General features: G+C 45.5%; 1 protein-coding gene across 1 annotated transcript in view; it reads right to left on the reverse strand.

The window, feature by feature from the left end:
- LOC133354458 (rap guanine nucleotide exchange factor 2-like) overlaps positions 1-23017 on the reverse strand; it is a 221226-nt gene extending 198209 nt beyond the window's left edge. Inside the window, 1 exon segment of the mRNA XM_061571308.1 lies at positions 22225-23017. Within this exon segment, the coding sequence (XP_061427292.1) occupies positions 22225-22293 (69 nt within the window). The 5' untranslated portion in view covers positions 22294-23017.
- Between the last annotated feature and the right edge of the window lie 2154 nt (positions 23018-25171).

The raw sequence follows: 25171 nt of genomic DNA on the forward strand, positions 1-25171 counted from the left end.
CTCACGCTAACCCCGTCCGGCCAAGTCTAGGCCACAAGTCAGAACACGAAGCAGCCAATCTTCATCAGGCTGGGTGCTATACGGCAACAGACTGTGAAGCTTTCGTGTACAGCTGCTCGTAACATTCGTCTTCCGACTGCTTCGACATCACGACAACTGATTTTGACGCACCGCCCCGCAAGATTTTATGAGCAGGGGTTGCGAATCTTGGGAAAAAACATAGAAATATTGGGGAATTGTTTTTTTTTTTATACCGTTGCACTGGTATACTGCCAATACGTTCACATCTAAATCAACTAAAGCCTCCCATAAATAAATCCCTTCATTTCTTACTGGCCACCGCCACTCTGAACCCCTCCTCTCGCCCCGCCCACTGTGAAAACAAACGTTGCTGCGTGCAGCACCAAGGCCTTTAAAGTAGCCTCCTCCTCCCTATCCTCATCTTTCCTGATCCATCCTTTTACTCATTTTCCCAGTCTCTCTCTCTTCTCTCTCTCTCTCTCCTCTCTCTTTCCCCATTCCTTCCCCACCCCCAAACATGATATCCTTGGCTCCATTCCCCTTTCCGTGGTGTGGCATGGGTAAAAAAGAAAGAAAAAGTTGCTAACATTTGCCCTATTTTTGCAATCAATCAAACAATCACAACACTGCAACTCCCAATCCAGTCTCTGGTACGATCCCTTCCAGCAGGCTCCGGGCCCTCTCCTCACAACTCAGCAACCAAAACCCCAAGGAAACTCACCTCGTCACCTAGCGCCCCTAGGTGACGGCACACATCCTGTACAACACAGAAGCCGTCTGCTTCTCAAGTGGAGTGTTTTGTGTTAGACTCCGGTGGCATGCTGCTATTAGCTGCGTGTTTTGTCAGCGGCGGTGGTGGTGGGCTGCACGGTTTTGCGGTTTGTTTACATTCCCACCTGACGAGCACGTGTGTGGGTTGGCATCTTTGATTTTTGTGCACTGGGGTAAAATCCCATTGCGTTGTGTTGCAGACAAAGTGTGGTATGAAAATGCATACCACATAAGCCAGTGGGGGAACAATGCGCGCTTACAGCATGGTACAGGAATAGCGGTGATGTAAAGATCGGCTAACCAGAGTTTGGCTCCTGGACGTGCACATAAGTAGTTATGGCAATCAGTATATGTGTAATGACAAGAGAGCCTGCATGCGGTGTGAGTGGATTAGTGGTCACGGGAGGTAATGCCAGGGGAGTCAGCCTGCAGTGCGAATGGACTAGTGGCCACGGGAGGTAATGCCAGGGGAGTCAGCCTGCAGTGCGAATGGACTAGTGGCCACGGGAGGTAATGACAGGAATATCGGTTGTGAGTGCGAAGGGACTGGTGGCTCCGAGAATGATCGAGAAGCGAGCATGGTCAGGTGACGGAAGAGGACGGTGGAGTCTGCCGGTGGAGCAAGCGTCCAGAGTCAGCGAGAAGGTTCGGGAAGGTCGGCGTGGCCTCGGTCGGTATATAAAAGGGAGATGCGCGGGAGACTCGGGGCTGTTGCAGCGGGGGTCTCCGCCTGATGTCAAGTGAACGCGTCTTCAATAAAGTGCCATCTCAAGAGAAGTGTGCAAGTCGTCATTACATATGTTCATCTGGCCCGGGCTGTGGGTAGCCAGGTTGTTGAGGCTGTTAATAGCAGCAATGGAGCTGGGGGTGGGGAGGGTTCCATAATTTTTATGGAGTGCTCTTGACAATATCGTCTGGGAATCGCAGCAGCATGCTTTTACAAACCCTGACTGCTGATGAGACCCAGGAGGTTGCAAACGGGTTCCGAGTTGTTGTTTTTCACCAAATACTTCTTGATAATCTTGGCCACGGACAGCCAATATAGGCCGATGGACTAACAAATGAATAAAATATTTGTATTCATATGCAGAGACACAGATTGGAATGACTGCAGGTGGTTAAAAATGATTGGGGCCGAGGCTGTTTTGTGTCGTTGGGAGGAAGGCCGAGAAGCAGAGAGGTGCAGGAGGCAAGCGAGGGGTGCGAACCGGGAGTTTAGCGCCAGAGAGTGAGACGAGGGCGATGGATTTTTACAAATATCGAATTGGTGACGACGGCGAGTTGCGGCGAAGGTGTGGGTTGGAGAGGGAGGGAGTAGAAGATGGAACCGAGGTTGCGAGCAGAGGATGCAGGAGGAGAGAGGGAGGAGAGAGGGAATAAGATGGTAGGGCAGGGTGGAGGGGAGCAGAGAAGGAAAGGAGAGGGATTTAGGTTTTGGACAGCGGTTAAGCAGTCTGAAATGCAGGGAGCATAGGGAGGGAAAGGAAAATATAATGTGGGCGTTGTCGGCGAAGAAGTGATGGGGAAAGTTAAATGAAGAAATCAAAGTTCAAAGTTCATTTATTAGGTATAGCCCTGTGAGCCATTCGGCTCTTGAATCGGGTGCAACTGCAACAAACAAAAAACAAAAACATGAACAAGAAAACATCTTAAAGTGACTATGTGCAAACAGAAAATCGAATGGCAGCTTCCAGCGGTGAGAAACAGAGGTAGAACAGCAAGGGCTCTAAGGACAGACGGCCCTTGTGTTGGACACCACCAGTGACGTCGGAGCGGGGGTGGGTTGAAAATAAGAGAGGAAGTGCATGAAGAGAGATAAGACTGTAGCCGGGAGAGGGGTGCGCGCTGAAGATACCGACACTGGAGCGTAGGGCGAGTTTAACACGTGGTAGGCTTTCGCGACCGATATTATCCATAATGGATTTTTGGGTTAAATCGCGCAAATATAAATGTGTCGTTAAAGCTGACACAGCCAATTAGGTTTGTCACGTAAACGAAACGTGTCACTGGGTTACTAGTACAGCACACTGGTGTGTTGGAGAGTAAACCCACAAGATTTACAATTCGATTACCGTGACGCTTCACCAGCAATTACAACCGGCATCATCAGAGCGTCGGGTAATCGACTGTGTAGAAGGATCAATGCGAATAAGGATTGAGGGGATGCCAACAACCGCTGGTAGACTTGCATCAATAAAAGGTGTCAATACATATGACATTTATTTCCCAAAAACATTGCATGGCTTAAACGCTCTAAAATGATGAAATGAGGAAACTGCATGACCACTGCAAACCCACTTCCTGTGTTCATCCTTGAGCAGGGAACGTTCACGAAAAAAACCATGCCAACGGTTTCCTTATTTTCAATACTTGTTACGCAACGGAGTGACAGAACACCTGCTGCTCCGGTAACGGCATTGTAAGACAGATACAATTACGAGAGTTCTGCGTCACGGGTCAGCCAGCACCGGCAGGCAGGGTAATTGTTTTTGATTTTTGAAGCCGGTGCCAAAAAGACTTGGAAGCCGTGTTGAAACGGGGAAGTGCTGCATCCGTAGACAAAATAACCGACGGCTGCCGACCAAAGAACAATCTCTAAATTTCGATTTAAAGCTTTCATGACTGCAGGGATTCATCTTCTTGGTTCTTTCGGTAAAGTCACGTAGAAGGGAAATAATAAAATAAAAAAAATAAAACATAATAAAATACAATTATATTTTATAGTGTTTTATTTTTATTAAATACAAAATAATAAAAATAAAACATAATAAAATAAAATAATATTTTATTATGTTTTATTTTTATAATTTTTTTATGTTTACTTTATTATTTCCCTTCTACGTGACTTTACCGAAAGAACCAAGAAGAACAATCTCTAATTTTACTTTAAAGTGCTTTACGCGAGAAGCAGTTGAATGTGCATGCTGCACACTGCTATGCCACATGCTCGTTTACCCGGGCAAGTCTCAGAGTCTCAAGACGAATTCTATCCTCGGTAGGTTGCTGCCGAGTTTTTTCGCAATCGAGGTTGGGCCACGATTTATGTGTGTTTTCCAACTAGGCAGATTCGGAGAAATGTTTCAAACTTGACAAATACGAACGATCCATGCCTGTCGCCAGCTGCACAATTGCCAACACCTCTGTCATTCTGTCAACAGCCTCGACCCAAACCTTTCACGCCACGTGTCCGTTCAAAGCCCACTTCGTTTTCACAAGTCAAATTGATATCTTTAATTTGCACTCGTCTCTACGTATGCAGAACTTCTTTCGCACCAAACGTAGCCAAACCGCGGTAATCGGACGTGTTTTATCATGCACTACTTTCAACTAGATACATTTTTTGGTCAGTGTCCGTGTTTCCAGGTTTAGTTGGTTCACTTTTCGATTTAAAGCTTTCGTGACTGCAGGGATTCATCTTCTTGGTTCTTTCGGTAAAGTCACGTAGAAGTAATAAAATGATAAAAATAAAACATAATAAAATAATTCTCACGACGTTTCGGCCACAACGCAAGCTGCTCACCTGAGGACGGCTGCTTGCGTTGTGGCCGAAACGTCGTGATAATTATTTTATTATGTTTTATTTTTATTATTTTATTACTTCCCTTCTACGTGACTTTACCGAAAGAACCAAGAAGTTGGTTCACTTTATTCAGTTTGTCCACCCAGGGTAGGGAACTAGAAACCATCAGGAGGATTCAGAATAAGTATAACTCGTAAAAACAAAGTTTTTCACTATAAATCCTTTATATGCGTGGCGGCTAGAGTCCTCTCGTCCTCTGGCTTGAGATGGCTGCCACCTATGGGTCAGATGATTGTCTGCCAGTATTAAGCAATTGGTAATTAAATATTTAATTTGTTTTCCCTAAACAGTGTAAAATTTTGGAAAAAAAATTTCACGAACATTAATTGTCTCACACAACGAGTCTGTGTGCAAAATGTCAGCTCGATTGGATCACGGGAAGTGGGTTAAAAAACGACAGAAATATTTGCACGGTCGTAAGCAAGCAAGCAAGCACGCAAGCACGCAAGCAAACTTAATATAAAGGATTTCAAAATGCAACGCTATCGGAAATCACGGCGCATTGAAAACCAAAATTGAAACGGCGAGTTGGAAAGGGAAATCCACCACCACAGCAGCAGCACCTCCTCGAAATGAGAACACGGCCGTTCAGACAGCGCATAATGTCAACGTTATTAGTTTAGAACGCCCGTGCTAAAATCACATTTTAACGTGGGAATTACAAACACTCAAGTATTAATAAACAAAATTCCAGTGCAATATTGTGTTTGCTATTATTTATTGCGGGAACAAGATGGTAAAAAAGAAATCGTTAAGTAATGAGAATACAAACGCTCTACAGATTTGAAGATCGTAGCTCTGCGATGTCCCCCCCCCTCCCCGCTCCGAGTCATACTGCGCTCTGCTCGGTGTAATGTCCCAACGTTTTCTCCCTCCACGATGGGGCCTTCTACAGGAATTCGGGTGTTCAGTTACTGAAGGAGGTCCCGCCACCACATTGAGTGTGACGTCGGACAGCGTGCCGAACGGCGCACGGTACAACCAGACAACGGGTTTGAGAGCATAAAGTGAATAAAAAATAATTGTATTATTTTGTATTCACTTTTTTATTATCATTATTTTATTGTTATTATTTTTTATATCTACGTGACTTTACCGAAAGAACCAGTGGTTGACATATTTACGAACAGCCCACCTTGATGCTTTATGACAAAGCAGAATGGCAATATACAAACAGGAATACGCATATCTATATATGAACATAAATCAAAACACATTTTTTTAAAGCAAACGAAAGCAAATTTTTGCTCAGATTGAAAGCATGGTACACAAAACAACGATTGAATTCACAAACAAATGCTGCGGAGAGGAGGAAACGCAGTCTAGACATGAGCCACAGGCCTACGCTCAGCAGTTACTGATATGAGACCAAACCCCAACCATCGTGATAAGCCAGGGTCACAAACTCCAGCAAGCAATGCACTCAAAGACCCCCCTTGGAATCTGCCGTATTTCCAAAGTCCAGCGAGTGAAAAGTTGCACCGAGTTAAATTAACGATACCCAGATGGCACGGGCAGCTAAAGTAGTGCCGAGCCTGGACAGTGCTTTGATCGGCAATCAGGGTGCTTAAAAAACCTGCGTTCAGGACTCTGTGGGGGGGGGGGGGGGGCGACGTTGCTGGCAGCAGACGGCGGTGCAGAAAAATCCATTGTTGGACTCGACTTGCGCTCCCATGCCTAAAGCTCCCCGCTTTCACCAACCGCTCGCACTGACCAGAATGGTGAGGTATGGTCATATAACCCCCCCCCCCCCGTGATCTACACAGCATGGGGGACAGGGGGAGGGGCTTCATCCAGCAGTGGATTGAAAAGAATGGCTGTGCACCTACGCGAATGACATTGCTGCTGCGGCGCTAATTGTGAATGTTGTACCTTAAAATTGCTTTCATTGAAGCCGATTGTCAATGTGTATGTGAATCTATGTTGAACTTCTTTCACGCCGCACGAAGCCAACCGTGCTAATCGGAGGTGCGGGGAAAGCACAACAAACTAAACACAAAAAGCAGTTAGAGAAAAGTGAGTGTTCAAATCTAACTGCATTAAGTTCATTAATCTTTCGTGGAATCCGAGCTTTGAGAGCTCTGTTTTTAACTGGAGGTGGTCAGCCACCAGCTCTCTTGGGGGGGAGTAGGGCGAGGATTGATGGCAGACTGCCGGTTTTAAAACGGCTCCGCATGACTGCACTGCTACCAATCTCATCACCACACCAGCGACCACACCAGGGGTGGTGAAAACCACTGGGGATTCCAGGCCACAGGGAGCCCTAAACAGAACTTTCACACGGCCACAAATGCAATGATATCGCAGTTGTGAAATAAACTCTGCTTATCTGCGAATGTGCCTATCTACATACTTCTTTCGCACCGCTCGCAGCCAACCGTGCAAATCGTGGTATCGTCATAATCATCATCATCCATGGTTAATCCACTGCTGGATGAATGCCACCTCTCATGATCCTGTTTCACGACAATCCACCCAGCAACCGGCACACATTCTATTGCATTGTGCAGTGTCAGTTTTTTCATTATTGCTTGGAGGGATCTTGGTTCAGCCATTACCTTCGGGGGAAACTTTGAACTTTCAAAAAAATGTTTGACAAATTACTGGCTTGGCAAAGTTTGCCCTGAACTGACCTTACGAGTGTGACTAGAATCATGTCATGAAGACGTTTAATTTTAGTGTCTTTGCCCGAAGCTATGCACCACCGTGAAGCTGATAAGCATTCATGAGAAGACATAACACCTGTCCAAAAGTATCGCACGGATCATCCATCATAGCTTTTCTATTCTGTCCACACTACTACAGTACTACGGCGGCGAGATGTTAACTACCTCGCCTGGTATACAGGAGGTCATGGGTTCGATCCCGACTCTGATGCCTGCTGTATATTTGGAGTTTGCGTGTTCTCCCCATGGTCACGTGGATTTTTATTCAGTTCCTCTGGTTTTTCACCTCTACATTTAGAAACGTGCGCTTAGAGTAGTTTGCTGTTATAAATTTCCACATGATAAGCCACCGAACGACTTTGCGACACCCATTTATACTGTTGGGTGGATACAGGCGAGGGAGGGTAGGGGAGTTAGGAAACCTGCGCTATTGCTTCAACTTCCACGGCAGGAGACCAGCAACCTCTGGATCGTAAGTCCAGCGTGCTGACCATCACAGCCAGATCAGAGGTCTGGCAGTTTAAGAAGCCGTGGCTTAAACATGCTGCGTAAATCATTCATCTCTAATCGTTTGGTAGACCTGGACAACGTGAGCCGTCTAGAGCCCAAGGCCATATTCGTAAAAGCCTAATGCAATTTGGTCGAGTTTCCTAGGCTTCGCTCGCTTATGTGGGGCAGCGTTAAACGCAGTAGGTGGTTAATTGAGCGTGAAGCTGGGACAAAAGCGCACACAGGCCCATTCTTACGACTTTCATTATTTTTTGTGATTCAGTGAAAATTCCTGAGCCTGAAAGAGCCAAACTAATGCGTGGTCCCACACAGACAGAGACTGAAGTCGGTTTAAATAACCATGTCTCCACCGAACACGGTGTCCAGCCCCGCTCAAACCCGTGTCCGTTGACCTGTGAACTTAGGCTCACACACCTGCTTCTGTGACGGAGTTCTCTGCGGACTGGTCCTTCCACGACTAGCCTTTAGGACTCTGTTGATCTTGTTATCACCGGACCGAATTATCTTTCTTCTTTACTGCCGTTATCGCCGATCTCGTTTATTCGACTTGTGTTGTCTCACTGCCCTGTAATCTCTGGAAATCCTTGCATGCTCCACTTGTGTTGTTCTTTGCAAACCCCAACTTACTTGTGTTCTCTGTGCCTCGACCCTTTTCCCTGGCATACGGCTCGTAGAACCAAAGCAACTGAGAATTTGCTTGTATAAACTTGCACCGTGGGTTTATCTTAACGCTTGGACCGCGGCCAATCCTGCAGGTGAGGTTGAGAGTACATCTTGAGAAAATCTAATCTGTGACTGGACTCTGTCTCCGAGTTCACGGGTTGCTGTTTGGTGTCGCGCTCATGGATCCTTTGGGCCCTTCGGAGTTTCCTCAATCATGCATTTTAGAGGCAAATATCTCTCAAGTGCTAACTTATTACCCCGAGTTCAATTCCACGGCTGCACTGTGAAGTACATCATCAACTGGTCGGGCGCCTCAGCGGCAGAGCGAGTGGCTCGCAATCAGAAGGTTGCGAGTTCAATTCCACGGCTGCACTGTGAAGTACATCATCAACTGGTCGGGCGCCTCAGCGGCAGAGCGAGTGGCTCGCAATCAGAAGGTTGCGAGTTCAAATCCCGGTCGGTGGGATGGCTGAGCTCCATCATCCCTTTGGTGTAAAAACTAAATAATTGGTACTACTTTGTGGAGGAAGTGAACGACGGTCGTCCTGTGGTCTGATAGCCCCCCGCCGTAGGAACGTGGAAGTTCCATCACTGGCTCATGGCTCTAACTAGGGGATGGGCACCACCTCCAATGCCTATTTGAGCGTGAAATTAATGCAACGTTTTTGAAACATCCTCGTCCGCAGCAAACACGGTTGTTGCATTGTAGAAAAAAGTCAAAATAACTGCATAATCGACCCAAACAAATCCTGCAGGTAACGACGAATCCGGCTTCAGTTGTAGATAGCAGCCTTGGACGCTAACACTAAATGTGTGTGTGCGTGCTAATAGGACGAACGGCACTAAAAAATATACACTGCAAGCCCTGCCTAGTTGGCTTGTGCGTGCGTCACGAGGCTCAGTAAATAAACAACTTGTGGCGGCCTTGTGGTTCGGGGAAGGAGGGGGTGGGACTTATAATGGCTGTGCCAAATTACTGAGCCGGCCACCGCTGAGATTGCCGGGCTAGAATCCTGGCGCAGCCACGCGTGGTAAAACCTGGCCTCCAAAGTGTGGAGAGTTGACACGCGAGACGAGGTGCCACCTCGCGTAGCGTACCGCGGAAACTATTGGAGTGGCTTTGGAAGTAAAGCGTGTGGGAGGCGGGGGGTGGGGTGGTCATCTCCCATCCGGGAATGAGACTTCTAGAAGGATGTTTTCATTGCCTCGTGGCACGATTCCAGTGGCACATTTTCGAGACACAATCGGTGTTTTTTTAAGTACAGTCTCACCCCGGTTTACGGCGGGGGAGGCGTTCCTGGAAAGGTGCGATGACGAATAATCGAAACGACGGCAATCGAAGTGCTTTGCAGGGTAGGGGGGTGGAGGGCGAAGGCCGAGGAGGAGACGGATACGAGAAAGGGCGGACGATGCTGTCAGTAAGCGTGCGGGGGTTGAGGCAACGCAAATCGGGTGGCGGCGTTGACAATAAAGCGGACGACGTATTTGCGAAACGACGTGAAAGGGGGAGACGTTTATTCTTGTGTATGAAGAGGTAAGGGTACAGTCCTGTAATTGCTTGCTCAGAATGCTGCTGGTGGAAGGGCCTTCACTCGAGGAAGCTTTACAAGAGCACAACTAATAATAATAATTGAAATGTATAATGCACATTCCATCCTAGGATCCAAATGCGCAATGCATGACATGCAGGAAACAAAAACAGAATCAGGGCAACCGACCAAACTGAAGAGGAAAGGTCAGTTTAAAGAGATGGGTTTTCAAAGCAGACTTAATACATATTCCTTTGGTTCTTTCGGTAAAGTCACGTAGGTATAAAATAAAATAAATCACGACGTTTCGGGCGCAACACAAGCGTCCATCATCAGGTGGGAAAGCATGGTCTGCTGCTGATGCAGACTGTTTTAAAAACCAAACCTTTAAAAAAAAAAACCTTTTAAAACAGTCTGCATCAGCAGCAGACCATGCTTTCCCACCTGATGATGGACGGTTGTGTTGCGCCCGAAACGTGATTTATTTTATTTTATACCTATGTGACTTTACTGAAAGAACCAAAGAGTATGGATTTCTGCAGTCACGAAAGTTCCAAATCAAGATTGAGACAATACATCTCCATAAGAGGTTTTTTGGGTTAGATCACGTAAATATATAAATGTGTTGTTAAACCCGCCACCACCCGACAGCCAACTAGTAAGGGTTATCACGTAAACAGAACGTGCCAATTCGTCACTAGTACAGCACACTTACTAGTTGGCTGTGACGGGTTTAACGACACATTTATATATTATGGATGATATTGGTTGCGAAAGCCTACGTGTTAAATATATCTACCGACTCTGATCGCCTGATTTAAAGTGGCAAGGCGTTCCATAGTTTGAGTACCACGCTAACAAAATTCCGATCACCAAAAGAGCACAACCTTGGCCTGGGAGTGCTGATCAGAGAGTACAGTGAAAGTAACTTTTAAATTAGACCATATCAAACAACACATTGTCAAAATATATGACCGAATATTTAGCCTAATTTGGTTGGATGGTGTTGCGGTTAGAGATGCCGACTTAAGATTGGGTTTTCTGTTGCACCCCTCTTTGCAACCCACCACACATCGCTCCGTAGCCTATAACGCCTGAGGTGCGTGGACGTTACCAATCCAAGCATGTCCAGGCTCATAACGGCTTAGCTTTCGAGATCTGATGAGATCCTGTGCAGTCAGAGGTGATTTAAAAATTTACGAGCGGTCAGCTACAATCATAGACTGCAAGCAACTGATGACCGGTAAAAAGTAGAACCTGGACTGTTGGCGTGGAGTCCAAGGAATGGCGTGTGAGAAATGCTGTCTTAGAGAAACAAATACAAGATAGTTTTACGCAACATACAATTTTAAGAAGCAAAAATATGGCTTGGCTGTTTATTGCTTTTTAAAATAGAGTTAGGATTCTTAAATTCGAATAATGTTCTGCCTCTAAAATCATGAACATCGTTTTTTTTATTTACCAGTATGCCCCACCGCATAGGAATTTCCAGTACTAACATTTATCGGTCACTTTCCCATACTTGAAAAATAAATCCGTGTATTCAGTTTAAACAGGACGCTTACTACGAACTGAAATATTGTAAGCCATTCATAGACAAGTTCATTCTCAGTCCGTGGTGTGTGCAAGACACACCTACTCAGCACTTGCCTTCCCCGTAAACATCCGAAATGTAAAAATAAAAAGCGCCTCTTCAATTTTCGCTCATTTCATTCATTTATATTTACTACTTCACGCTGTCGAGCTAATCTATGCGTGCGGCTGCACTTTATTTCCGCGCGTGATTGAAATTTACTTTGCCCCGTCGGTGTTAGCCGCCGAGGTCGCAAGGGGCTTTCTTTTTTCAATCCTTTTGCTCCGTGCACCCCCGGTAACCCTTCCCGTTCTGCTGTCACGTGCGCCGATGCCCACTTTATTGAGGAAAATTGATTGAATCCACCAATGGAGGTCAGTTATGGGTTTCTCGTGTGGGTTTATTTTCCAGGCTCCAGCACACTGGGTTAGGTGTTGGTGAAGAGCGCGGTGCCTTGGGTGGGTGGTGTGGTGTGGTGTGGGGTGGTGTGGGGTGGGCCCAGGGCTGGTTCTGATATCACTCTTGCCGCTGATGTTAACCGTGGAATCGAACTCAGATCGCCCAATTCATACCACAACATGTTAACCACTGTACCCGCCGTTCTAGCCCCACAACAGATACTAAACAAATAGTGTGGTTATCATGCTGCTGCTGCTACGTTGGCAGCAGTGCACGAACGCAATTATACAACAAACAAATCTTAAAACATTCGTCAATTATTGATGTCGTTATTAACGAATGCGTTCATGTTTATTTATAGAATTATCACAACTATTTATTCTGATATGAATGTTCTTTTTTTTCTTACAGATACTTTTTTTGCAAGCGTAGCCTTGTGACAAAATACGTAAGATTATGTCATGTTTTCATGCATTAATTAGCAATTAGTGAGACCACTGAGATATATTACCCTTTTTGCAAGCAAGACCTCTGCAAAGTAAAATAATACTTTTTCAAAATCGCGTTTCTAGAATTTCAAGTTCACATGATAAAAGAACAACATTAAACGAGACCTAACACCGCACCTCCAGTTAGCACGTTTGGCTACATACGACCCAAAAAGAAGTTCAACATACACACACATACGTGCGTTTACTTTTTCGGGTTGTACTGCGTGTTGCTCTGAACATTGTTTGACGTTTCACTCCACTGTGTTGGGAGCGAGCCGGGAGAATTCAGCTCCCAGCACGTGGACATCAACAACATTCGGTGCAGCTCGAACACACAACGGAGGGGAGACACAGCACCACCGCAAACGCCCACGCAGCGATGTGGAATTTCCACCAGTGGCGGAGGACCGCCAATGGAGATGAGGACAGTCCAACGCTCGCTGAAGCAAGGGGACATAGCAAGCAGTTCGTGTTCATGCACCATTATATCACCATTATACACATCATGACAAAGTCATAGCGGAGGACTGCAACACTTTTCGATTTAAAGCTTTCGTGACTGCAGGGATTCATCTTATTGGTTCTTTCGGTAAAGTCACGTAGAATGGGGACGGCTGCTTGCGTTGTGGCCGAAACGTCGTGATAATTATTTTATTATGTTTTATTTTTTTATTATTTCCATTCTACGTGACTTTACCGAAAGAACCAAGAAGATGACTGCAACACTGTTTCCCCATTAATAAAAGTGTAATTTGGGGCTTAAGGAAAGCAATTCAGCCGTGTATTTAAATATTTTTTTACTGAGATAACGCACCAGGCTTGCATTCCGAAGCTTGCTCTCAACATTGGACCGGATTCTTGTGAAAACACAAGATAATGAAAGTGGTTTCAGCGAGGGAATTTGAGACAACCAAAAAAACAGCATAAGCCTGAGTAAGCGGTCTGTATTAAAAAATATTCAACAGATTAAATGAAATATACTTAATAGGACAATATTACACTCCGAAAAAAGCACAACACCTGCAATGTGAATTTGCAACTCCTAAACGTGTCATACAAACTCCATCCAGTTGATTGGATGCACAATTACTATTACAAGCATCATATGCGAAGACTTATACATAATAGAATTTGAAAAAAGGTACAATCCACTGCTGGATGTGTCAGAGATGGGGGTCATGTGACTATACTTGTGGGGAGCGGTGGCATAGCGGTTAGCGCGCTGCGTTACGGACGTAACGACGACAGGTTCGATTCCCGCTCATGGCCAATACCGGTGACGATTATCTGAACCGGTCCAGGGCCTCCCCTGGGTCGACTCAGCCTCAAATGAGTATCAGATGCACGATGCAGTGTGTAAACATCTCCACTGGGGAGACAAAGGCGGCCAGGCGTGGTGCTGGCCTCTCAGCCCTCGTGTGCAGTGACGGCCTCTTAACAGCACTTGCCCCAACAATCTATGAAGGTTATACGGGGAATTGTTGTCTTTGTGACTATACTCAAACATAGTAGTCAGCATGGTTTGGTGATGGAGGGAGACTGCGACCAAATACCGAGTCGATTATAAGGTTCCTGCTATTGACCTACAAGGCTGTCAATGGGTTAGCCCTCACATTACTTACAGGAACTGATCCACTTCTATACACCTCCAATGACATCCTTCTTCTTAGTCTTCCGAGGTCAAGGCTCCGTTCCTGGGGGTGATCGGGCTTTTGCCAGTGCAGCTCCAAGACTATGGGACTCCAAGACTATGATAATAAGACAATCAAAATCTTAAGAGCTTTTTAAATCTACCCTGAAAAATCACCTCTTTAAAAATGGCCTTTTCCCCATCGTTTTGGTCGTTTATCACTGACTCTGTCTTACTCCCCTGCTTTCCAATAGACGGTGCATTGGGATCCTTGGATAAAATGCAACTTACAAATCTAAATCTAAATTATTATTAACTACCTCGCCTCGTATACAGGATGTCGTGGGCTTTAATCCGACCCTGACGCCTGTATATTTGGAGTTTGTATGTTCTCCCTGTGGTTGCGTGGATTTTTCTCCGGGTCCTCCAGTTTTTCCTTCCAAAATTTAGAATCAACATGCATGCGTTTGAAGTATTTGGATGCTATAAATATGTACACGACAATCCACTTTTTTGAGATAACATTTTTTGGCCAGGTCACTTATGAAAAAGAGCGAAATAGCTCAGTGCACTTTACCTGGTGCAATAAAAAGTTGAGATTTTAGTTAGTTAATTCATTAGCATTGCTGTTGGCCAGGTGGCACCGTGATTAGAGCACACAGTCTAAAGATTGTGAGTTCAACTCCTAGTTGGGCTTAGCGCAGCTCACCATCCCTCTGGGGCCGATGGTTACATGACAGTTGTGTTTCCCAGTGGTCTTGCAGATCCTACCATAGGAATGTGGAATTTCCACCGCCAACTAAAGGTTGCCAATAGCGATAAGCACAATCACATTTTTAACAATGCACGTATGAGAATATCAGTTACCGCAATATATACGTGCGGCATTAACAACTCACGACCACCATCTGTGCCGTCGTGAAAATAAGTTTTCCTCTTACAAACGCAATTGCATTCCCATCGACCCTGCGGACGTATTTCCGTAACAAAATCGCCGACCCCGTCTCTTCCGCGCCACTTTCTCTTCAGGACACCGGGCAAAGTCGTTTACATCCGAACGCAGGCGACGACGGGCAACGACGTTTCCACCGCAACACACGGGGCCCTGCCAAAAGCAGCCTCAAATCCTCATGCACGGCCTTAATGAATGGCCTCACAATGCCATTGGGGGGCCCCCACCTCCCAGACCCCTCATAAGACACGACATCCGTGTTGCAGACAAAAGCGCTTAGTTTGTCCCACGCTGAAGTTTTTCGGGATCAATAGGGCCCTTGAAAAAGCTGAACAGCCAACATACACACACATAACACACGCGCAAGCCCATACGTACGGACACATGAAACACATGGGTGTTCCGAACACACGCACACATAAAACAACAAAAATCTCCCCTGTAGACTTAATCAGGGTCAAGTGCTGTTAGCGAGCACCTATGAAGGCAGCACGACACACAAGGGGGTGGGTGGACAACACCGGTCGACTCAGCCTCCAATGCTTTTGTTTACACACCGCACCAGGTACTTCTTGAAGGCTGAGGAAACCTAGGGGAGGCCCGAGGATCGGTTCAAATACGCGCCACTGTTATTGGTCACGAGTGGGAATCGAACTTGGACCGCTCAGGTTCGTAGTACAGTGTGCGGAGCTCTGCACCACCGCTCCTCACACATTCACGCGTACATATACATGTAATATGTACACAAAATAACTTGGCAATATCATCAGTAGTAGATAGTTTTAATTTAATGGGAGAGGATCATTAAGCTCTCTTCGAGTTCATTATTATTACAACGGCACGACGTTCAGATGGGTTCACACCACAGTTGGTCGATCAGAAGGTCCCATGTAGAGCCTGACCCAGTATGGAAGAGTAGGCCAAAACACCTATCGAGAGAGGCTCTCTAAAATTCCCTCGATTAGAGACCCTTCTACCAGGAGGGACTTGAGTAAACAATTGCGGACCTTCATCTTTACCTTTGCATTATCATTATTATTATGAATACAATGGCACTATGTACAGTTTATTGACAGCGGAAAAAAATTTCACGGAACCTTTAATGCCCATTGGCAGCAATCGCCCTAAGAATTTAACCCTAGCCGCCGCTACCAACGATGTTATTAAAACCTGGGCTGGCAATGCGTTCGGTTCTTGCCACATTGAAGTAGAATTTCCACCACTGTATCTGGGTCACCAATAAATAAATATACACCACCCAATACTCACCGGAGCAATGCGGCACTTTGACAAGACAATTCAAGCATTGTTGTCGTTAGCCCTTATTACCCTTGACATTCTATTCCATTTCATTATTTCCCCGATGTCAAATTCTACGTTTGGTACATAATTTCACACTTCAGTTTCAGCACTGAACTGTGGTTAGCGCCAGTGCATCGGTGACGATTCGTTCGGGATTTTTGTTTTGGTTTTGTGCAAACGGCACTCACGATTGCAGAACGAACAATGCTTCCGCGCGCATAGAGGGGGCTTCTGCACACAATGCGAGACTACCAATTGCAAGATTTCGCCTTTGTGGTGCGACTCTTGTGTTTGTGCACATGAGCATGAGAAACTGCACATTCGTACACTCCGACATCAAATTTTGCAAGCACTCGTATAGACACGCAAACAAACACGAACACGCTTACATAAGCAACCACGCAAATACACAGAACGCCATGCATTTCAACACATATATAACAAATGTTTCGTCGTAGTTTCAATTTCGCACGGACTGGCTGATTAAAGGGACTGTTGTACACTCTAATCATTGCTCCGAAAGGGGTTTCTCATAGCCGAAATATGGCACAAATAGTCGAATCTGTGTGCAACTATCAGAATCTAAATAGAGTAACGTTGTTATTCTGCAAGATGATAACACTGCGCAAACGAGATGTAGTTCAGCATGGGACCTTTTTTGCCAATATCAAAGTATAAAAAAAAGAATAGGTTTTACCCTTTCTTGCAAAAAAATTGTGTTAAGATGTTCAAACACCAAATAGAAACCTTTTGCAAGGAATCAAGTTCGCATTATCCACACGTGTTTGTGGTGAACAGGCAAAAAAACGGATTGGTCTACACCAGAGACAGCTTTCGTTAGGGCCCGGTCTCACCAGTGTCAGACCAGAGAACGCCCAAAGGCGAACAGCACAAGCACAATGCCACTATCAGAGCATTGATGGCTCGGGGTGAGCAGCTACAACATGCGACCCCTTTCTTGCCATACTGGCAAGCATAATACATCGTTGTACTGTACTCGGTGCCGGATTATTCTAGTAGCAAAAGTAGCTACAAATGCTACGGGCACCGCACTTTCAAGGGCCCCGCGCTAAATTATTTCAAGCTGTCAATTCCGGTTCAGTGATTCTGCACTTGCTCTATTACTATAGTACTATACTGCCTTCAAATTGTATGAACGACTGGGTGTTTAAGGTGAGCGATTTGTCATATTGTCTGGCTGTATAGCTAATGAAAACATACAATTAATTTATTATGCAAGTTAAAATGTATGTGTTTTAATAGTTAAGTTTTTATTTATTTAGGGCATTTTATAACATATGCTACAGGCCCCGCATTAGCTTCATCCGGCACCGACTGTACTCCGCTCCCACATCTACATTTACACCTTCACCAACCCGCACTGAGCAGCGATGTGAGGTACTGGGGTCAAATAGAGTCCACGGCCCCCTCACGTTGTGGAGAGGTCCTCATCCAGTAGTGGAGCTATACACGTGCGCATGTGCCCACAATAAACACAGTGCGTTGTGACAGAAAATAATCAAGTGTGCAGAGAGACACGAAGCGATGCACGGTTGGAATCGCATTCATGGCCAAAGATAATAACGCACGGAGCACAGAACCAGTAGCCAGCAAATTCTCACATATTAGCGACTGTTACGTGGGCGTGGGACGGACATATCGCTAGAAAGCATGATGTATATATGTTAAACTTCTTTCGCACCGTACGTAGCCAACCGTGATAATCGTAGGTGTGGGATAAGGACAAACCAAACACAAAAATAAATTCTGAATTTTTTTTTCAATCGAGATGATGATTTAAACGTGCATAGCTCCAGTGGCTTCCTAATATCGGAAGGAAGAGCGCGATGCGGTGACCGTCTTTGTTGATGGCAATAGCCAAAAGCCGCTGCTGCAAGGATGACCGGAGTTGGCGTGGTGGTTTATGCCTCTTGACGAGATCAGCGAGGCGTTATGGTTCATTCGTGGCAAGCAATGGACGAGGCGAGTGACAGAATGACAGCCAAAGGAGAGGAGTGCGCCCGAGATGACCACCTCCGTGAAGACGGAGAAACTCGATCAGTTCACGTGCAGGAGTGGGACGGACTGTGGTGCCGTACGACCGTGAGGGCTCGTGAGAGTGTGTGGAGGCCTTAATCCAGCAGTGGGTAGACAGTGGCTGATGATAAAGTGGAAAAATACTTTATCGAGATACGGCAGATATCATTGCCAATTAACCGCACTTATGTACCGTATCAGCCTTTGGCAAAACTGTACGGTACTTTAATCTCACAAATCGCAAATCAAGGGCTATACAATTTTATTTATTTAGCGAATCCAAAGTCCCTAAGCCAAGCGGTTGCTTCCGGTCCTGCTGTGTTGAGGGCGAGCATGCCTCCACTAAGTTTGTGGATTGGGCAGACTTCGAGGATGTGGTGCATGGTTCACTCCACCCCGCAGGCACATAGCAGGACTTGAAGCTCTTATGCCCAAAGCAGTGGAGGTTGGCGAGACCTGGGCCATGACTGGTCCTGAACCTGTTGAGGGTGGACCCACTCCGTCCTGGGGAGGTTGAAACCAGGGGGGCTGCTGTTGTGTTGGGGTGATAATGAGTAATCATTTGCCAGGTCCAGTGACTCCCATTCTTGTGTCCAGCTGTATAATATTGCAACCTAACTGTGGTATGTACACCCCAATAAGGGTCTCTAGAATGGACACCCACTTTATGGGAAGTGGGAATTGGTGGTATTAATAGCGAGACTGCTGCCCACCATAGAAATGTGGAATTTCCACTATCAAGCTCAGGACTGCCAGAGATAGGTGCTACCAGATGTTTAATTCTAGCAGAGACACTTTACGATAGTATATTTTTGTTTTAAAGTACGTCCTTTACTTAGCCAGGAAATTCTCACCGAGTCTCAATTCTTGTTTTCAGGAGGAGGGCTCCATTGTAATGGCTGGCCAATTGCATTATTCAGTGTTTAGCATGTGGGAGGAAACTGAAGTACCCGTAGAACATCCACACGTAGAGGCAAAAGACAGACGGAATCAAGCATACATCGCATGAATAGCATCTTCCTGGCCAGGTGTAAAAGCAGCACAAGCCTCCAAGACCTGGTATTCATAGGCAAAAAACAAAGACCCCCCCCCCCCCCCCATAAAGCCTTAGCAGACTGTTGGGAAAGTGCTGTTTTCGCGAGCACCTCTGCAGGCCGGAACAACACACGAGGCGGTGGGTGGCCAGAACCACACCCACCTTTGTCTTGCTAGTGGCGATATTTACACATCGCACCAGGTACTCATTTTAGGCTGAGTCGACCTAGGAGGGGGGTCCCCATAACCGGTTCAAATAATAATCGTCACCGGTGTTTGTCGTGAGCGGGAATCGAACGCGAGTCGCTGGGTTTGTAGCGCAGCGCGCTAACCACTACACTACCGTTCCCCGTATTCATAGGCAGTCGTCCATTCACATACGGTCCTAACAAGACTCAAACCACTGTATTGGGAAATCTGACCGGATCGGATAAAATCAGAGTGATTTTATTCATTCGAAAAAAAAAGAAAATGAACCAAGAAAAATAATCAATAAATAATGAAAGTTTGTTTGTTTAGGTTTCTTGAAGCACCCTTGACTTTAAATGTGCCCCTTGACCGGCCCTTGTTTATAATAACTGTCCTTGGGAAATCAAGTACTGTACTGCAGCTGCTTTGAACTTTGAAATCACATTCCAAACCGATGTGAAAATGTATACATATGCCTTCGCATACGTACAAGGTATACGTCTATTTATCAAGACCTCATTGTGGATACAAAATCAATACAGCGACAGAAAGCACAAAACAGTCATACATTGTGGCAATGCCACAATACGGCCAGGTGGCACTGCTTAAGAGTGCTGGACTCAAGATTGGAAGCTTAAAATGTTAAATCCTGGTCAGGAGGGCAATTAAGTTCACCGTCTCTCTGGGGTCAACAAAATCCTAATAGTTCCAAATTGTGGGACATTAACAGTAGTTACCATCTGGTGACACTGGCCTCTGATAGCAACGTGCAATTTCCACCACGAGCTCAGTGCATTTAGCAGTCTTACCCCAATCTCATTCAAGCATGGGGACACTTTAGACTGTTAAACTCGCACACAAATATCTCCTTCTGCTCGTTAATAATGGCCCGTAACTGTGACCAATACTGTGTGTTGTGAACATCATGACATGAGAACACTATCATGGTCAATCCACCGGTGGATGAAGGCCTCTCCATACCACCACCATCTCCCTAATTCCTACGATGTCATAATTCATTGCTCCATCTCCCAGGTGGGCATTCTCTCAAACCCATTCCCACTCCATCATTATTCCTGACCATCATCCCTTGTCATATAATGCGTCCTTCCAGAGCGCACTTATTTTAATACGTTATAACTATATCTTTGTGTCCCCTAATATGTGTTCCTCTTTCTTTCTCGCTCTGTAACTTCCACTTTTAATTTGGTTAAACACTGCTGCAGTGTTACCAAGTTATGACCACTAAAAAAATAAAGCTTTACCACCAATCACTTTAACTTTTAACAGTGCTCCGTTGGGACAAAGGTGACAATACTTAACTCATAGCCCCATAAAAGCGGGTGGTATCTAAGGTCAAAGTTCAATAGGAGTCCAATGTCAATCAATTAATAACCTGAAATAAAGCATGTAAGAATTAACATGAGGCTTTTGCACCAATAGCTTTAAGGCGAACAAAAAAATAAACAATTCATACAATGGAGATAACGTCAAATTCAGAGTCTATATTCACAAGAGTGATGGGGCAGTGCTCTTCTGGCACGGGCAGCCCTGAGCCATGGTGGAAATTCCACATTTCCATGTTGGGGGCACAGTGTGTCCATAAAATGACCACTGATGACTTAAAGTGCCACTTACCAATTGGCTAAGTTGACAACCCCTCACCAGGATTTGAACTCGCAACTTCTTGACTGTTAGTTATTTTTGTTACCACAACAAAATACATCCATAATAAAGAAATAAATTGACACTTTAAATATCTGCTTACAGGCCCTGTAGTGGAGGCCCATCCTATAGCAGTGGCGTGAACAAGTAATTGCGGGGCTGCACCTTTACCTTTTCTGTTTTGACGATTGTTCACCGCTGTTGGTTGATGATGAATGATAAACGATTACCACGATGACGATAAACTCCTCATTCGAGGCACCAAAGGTCGCACCTCACGGTTGGCTATGTATGGTGCGAAATCAGTTCAACATACATAACATACATGCTGCATACATGTCAACCCCTTTGCAGTGCCTACATTATCACAGACCAATTCAGACCTTATTGGTCACCCCGTGCCCTGATACATCCCAACGTTCATCCTACAAAGTCCCGTCACAAGACAGAAACACAAACAAAGACACTTTTTTTGCCCGTATTGAAACGGCTGTACGGAGTCTATGAACCTGCAAACTCAATTTCCCTGTACAACAATACGGGTAACCCGTATGGATTGACACGGTATTATACTGGCTCCGACATTCCTCTATGACACTGGTGGAAATAACCATCAACAGCACACACATCTCCTTCACGAATGGAACATTTGAGGACAAGCCCACGGGGGAGTGCGCCTGCGGTCATGCAACATCAAGCTCCGTACCACAACAATGAACCAGCGTGGCCCTTTCACCGAATCATTGGTAAAACTACACAAAGATATCTCCCTCTTGAAGAAACCCATCACGCGGCTAGCGGATCTCGACACGGGCATTCAGGCTCCTGAAACGCGTTGCCATCCGTCGTAGACAAGGCAAACACGGCAATGACATATACTTAGACCTCAGCAAAACGCACGTTTGATACACCCACCATCCCTTCAACTGCTCTCAACCCGATTTAAAGCTTTCGTGACTGCAGGGATTCATCTTCTTAGTTCTTTCTGACAGACCTGTTCTTCACCTGAGGATGGCTGCTTGCGTTGTGGCCGAAACGTCTTGAGAATAATTTTATTATGTTTTATTTTTATTATTTTATTACTTCCCTTCTACGTGACTTTACCGAAAGAACCAAGAAGATGCTCTCAACCCCGTTAGAACACGACGAGTAGTCACACAGCAGTTGGCGAGCGAGCACAAGGGAATACTTTAGCTGAGCAAATTTCTCACCTGGGGTGTCCTGCATGGGACGGGCTTGACGAGTGCACTCAGCAATCCCACGTCGGCACGGTGCGCCATTCTCCCACTTTGCTTGGAAACAAATGTGAGAATTCCTCTTTAACGTCCTCGAGTTTTTAAATCTTGAAGTCGGGAGTCTTTATCCCCCCCCACCACCACCACCCCCTAACTCTCTCTCAATCTCTGACTCGTTTCCCGTGGCTCACATTCATTTTTTTTATTCCAGCAGCAGCCAATCAGAAAAGAGAGCTTTCGGAGCCTCGTTTAAGAATGACCGGGACACGCAGCTTGCTGATTAATCCTGGCGGTGTTCGTTCGGCGACTCTCCCTACAAGTTGAAGCAAAGTGTAGTCCAGTTGAAAAGTTGTCTTCTTTCTTGGCACCTCTTGAACATAGCAAAGTACTGCATCTAGTCTTCTGTTTAACGAATCAATCCTAATTCATTTAGTTACACGCACTGAGTGTGTATAGGCTACGCACGAATATGTTCATGAAAATAGCAAGAAAATAAAATAAATGTATCAACCTGTACAAAGCTATAAACACAACAGCAGAATAGTTAGGAGGATGCACGTATAATCACGTATGGGTCAGGAAGCAAACACCCTTACTAACAGGAAGCTGCTTGGTAGGAATAAACCGCAGATGGCTTCTTCAGTTGCTTTAGGGGTTTGTTTTATATTTAGTTTGCTAAACAAAACGAGTTTCCGCGAGGGAGCCGAGTCTTTTTTGTGTTAAGCCGTCTGCCTCCGCTTGGCAGTGTTGAAAACGGACACGCCGTGCAAGAGAGTCAAGAAAAAAACCCAGAGAATTTAAATGAGAAAACTTTGGCTCTCTCCTCTCTCTCTCGCTCTCCCGTCCCTCCCCCACACATGCTCACCCAACCAGCGAGACTGGAATTCATTTGATAGCCACGGGAACACACCCACACAACGCTGAGCCAGTACACACACACACACAGATAAAGGGGCTGTAAGGCTGGCAAAGGGGCTTTTCCAATTGCCTCCTTTAAATAACAAAGTGCCACAACGTCCGCAGCGAATGGCTGGACCGTTCAAGGTGGACTTTGTCGACACTACTACACGTTGACACACACCGGCACCCATGGCTCGTACAGGTCGTACACGTACCCACGCACAATCACGCACAGTCATTGCACAATAAATGTCAATGTCGTTTCATCTGACAGATAATTGGCACAGCCAGCCATATCGCTTTAAGGGAAGTGTTGAGAATTGAAATACAGGTTAGGTTATATTTATTCTATTTACTACGGTTATATTTAAAAATGTGTCGTGTTGATATATTGGTTTGTAATGGCTTGCTTGCCATGTTACGACACACTATAGAATTGGGAATTATTATTTTTGTATTACTCTGTCCTGTTTACTTTTGAGTTGAATCGTGTGTGGTCTGGCATAATGTCCGACGTTTTTCTACACGCGCTGGATTGCTTCTTCAGGAATTTAGTAACTGAGGAAGGTCCCAGCACATGGAGAGAAACGTCAGACAGCGTGCCAAACAAATCACGTCGGGACGCGACACAACACAACCGCGAAAACCTCAGCAGTAATTATACGAGTGGTATTAAATAATCTACTGTACTTCAATCAAGTCATTGGATCAAAGCCAAATGCAAAATAATGAATATGAAATTGGCCAAACATCCGAATATAACCATCCTGAATACAGATTGTATTAAATAAGGGATCATTATTAATAATCATCAGCCATGGTCCATCCATTGCTGGATGAAGGATTCCCCAAAACCGCCACCAATTAAAAAAAACGATTCAAAGCTTTTAAGTCCCTATGCTTAAACACGATCTTCGTTGGAGACCCTGAGTCAATTCCACATTGCTATGCCAGGGGGCAGGCCGTCCATCATCCCATGGTGGTGGCGCACACTGGAGGCAAGCATTGGTAGATCACACACATCTTGGGAATTCCCTTTCCGTGTGCGGGGAGGTACCACACCGTGGCTTAGCAGGAGCATTCGATAGAGCAAGTGTAGACGAATCTCCATCTGTCCCAGTTGCATAGATGCTCCCTCACATGCGTGAGTTTTCTCCGGGCGCTCCAATTTCCTCCCACATGTATATGATACTCATTGTTTGAAAAGGGCTTAATATAAAAACACGCAATGCAGGACTCATCTGAAAAAGAGTCATTGGACTCAGTATGGTTTCCTGGGTATATGAGTTATTATGAAACTTTCCTTCACCTAAAAACCATGTTCTTCTGCGATTTAAATTCAATGTCAAGTCATTTGGTGTCACACTGCCACAGCGCGGCACAAAATGAGTATTGCATTATCTGTTTATTTCTCAGAGCGATTGACATCCCTTTGTCAATCCACTGCTGGATGAAGGCCCGCCCACTCTGTGTTGGCCGTGGGTGTTGTTAGACCATACTTCACCACGCTGCTCTGTATGGGTTAGTGGAGGAGTGGGGGTTGTCTATGGCTAGGACCAGTGGCGAAATATCACTCGCCACTGATACCAGCCGTGGCCTGGAATAAAACTCAGCTCGTTGGCTCTAAAGTGCAGCGCAGAACCACTGCGCCACGACTCCAGGCCAAATCTCGCAGTAAAAACTTTTTTAATATTCAGCCATTCTCAATACGGTGCTTGATATGAGCGGTTCTAAGCCACCTTGTACAATGAGCGTCCTATGGAAAGCCACGTGCATTGATATGTGTTTGCTTCATATTCGCTGTGGTGGCCCATCCCATAATTCCCATGGTGATCTTCTTGGTTCTTTCGGTAAAGTCACGTAGAAGGGAAGTAATAAAATAATAAAAATAAAACATAATAAAACAATTCTCACGACGTTTCGGCCACAACGCAAGCAGCCGTCCTCAGGTGAAAAACAGGTCCGTCGAGGCGACAGAGTCTGAATGAAACAGCACACGAGCTTGGAGCATATATATAAGCTG

Source organism: Lethenteron reissneri, chromosome 47 (assembly GCF_015708825.2).
Source record: "Lethenteron reissneri isolate LAM-NWPU_2019-01 chromosome 47, ASM1570882v1, whole genome shotgun sequence".
NCBI classification, from domain to species: Eukaryota; Metazoa; Chordata; class Hyperoartia; order Petromyzontiformes; family Petromyzontidae; genus Lethenteron; species Lethenteron reissneri.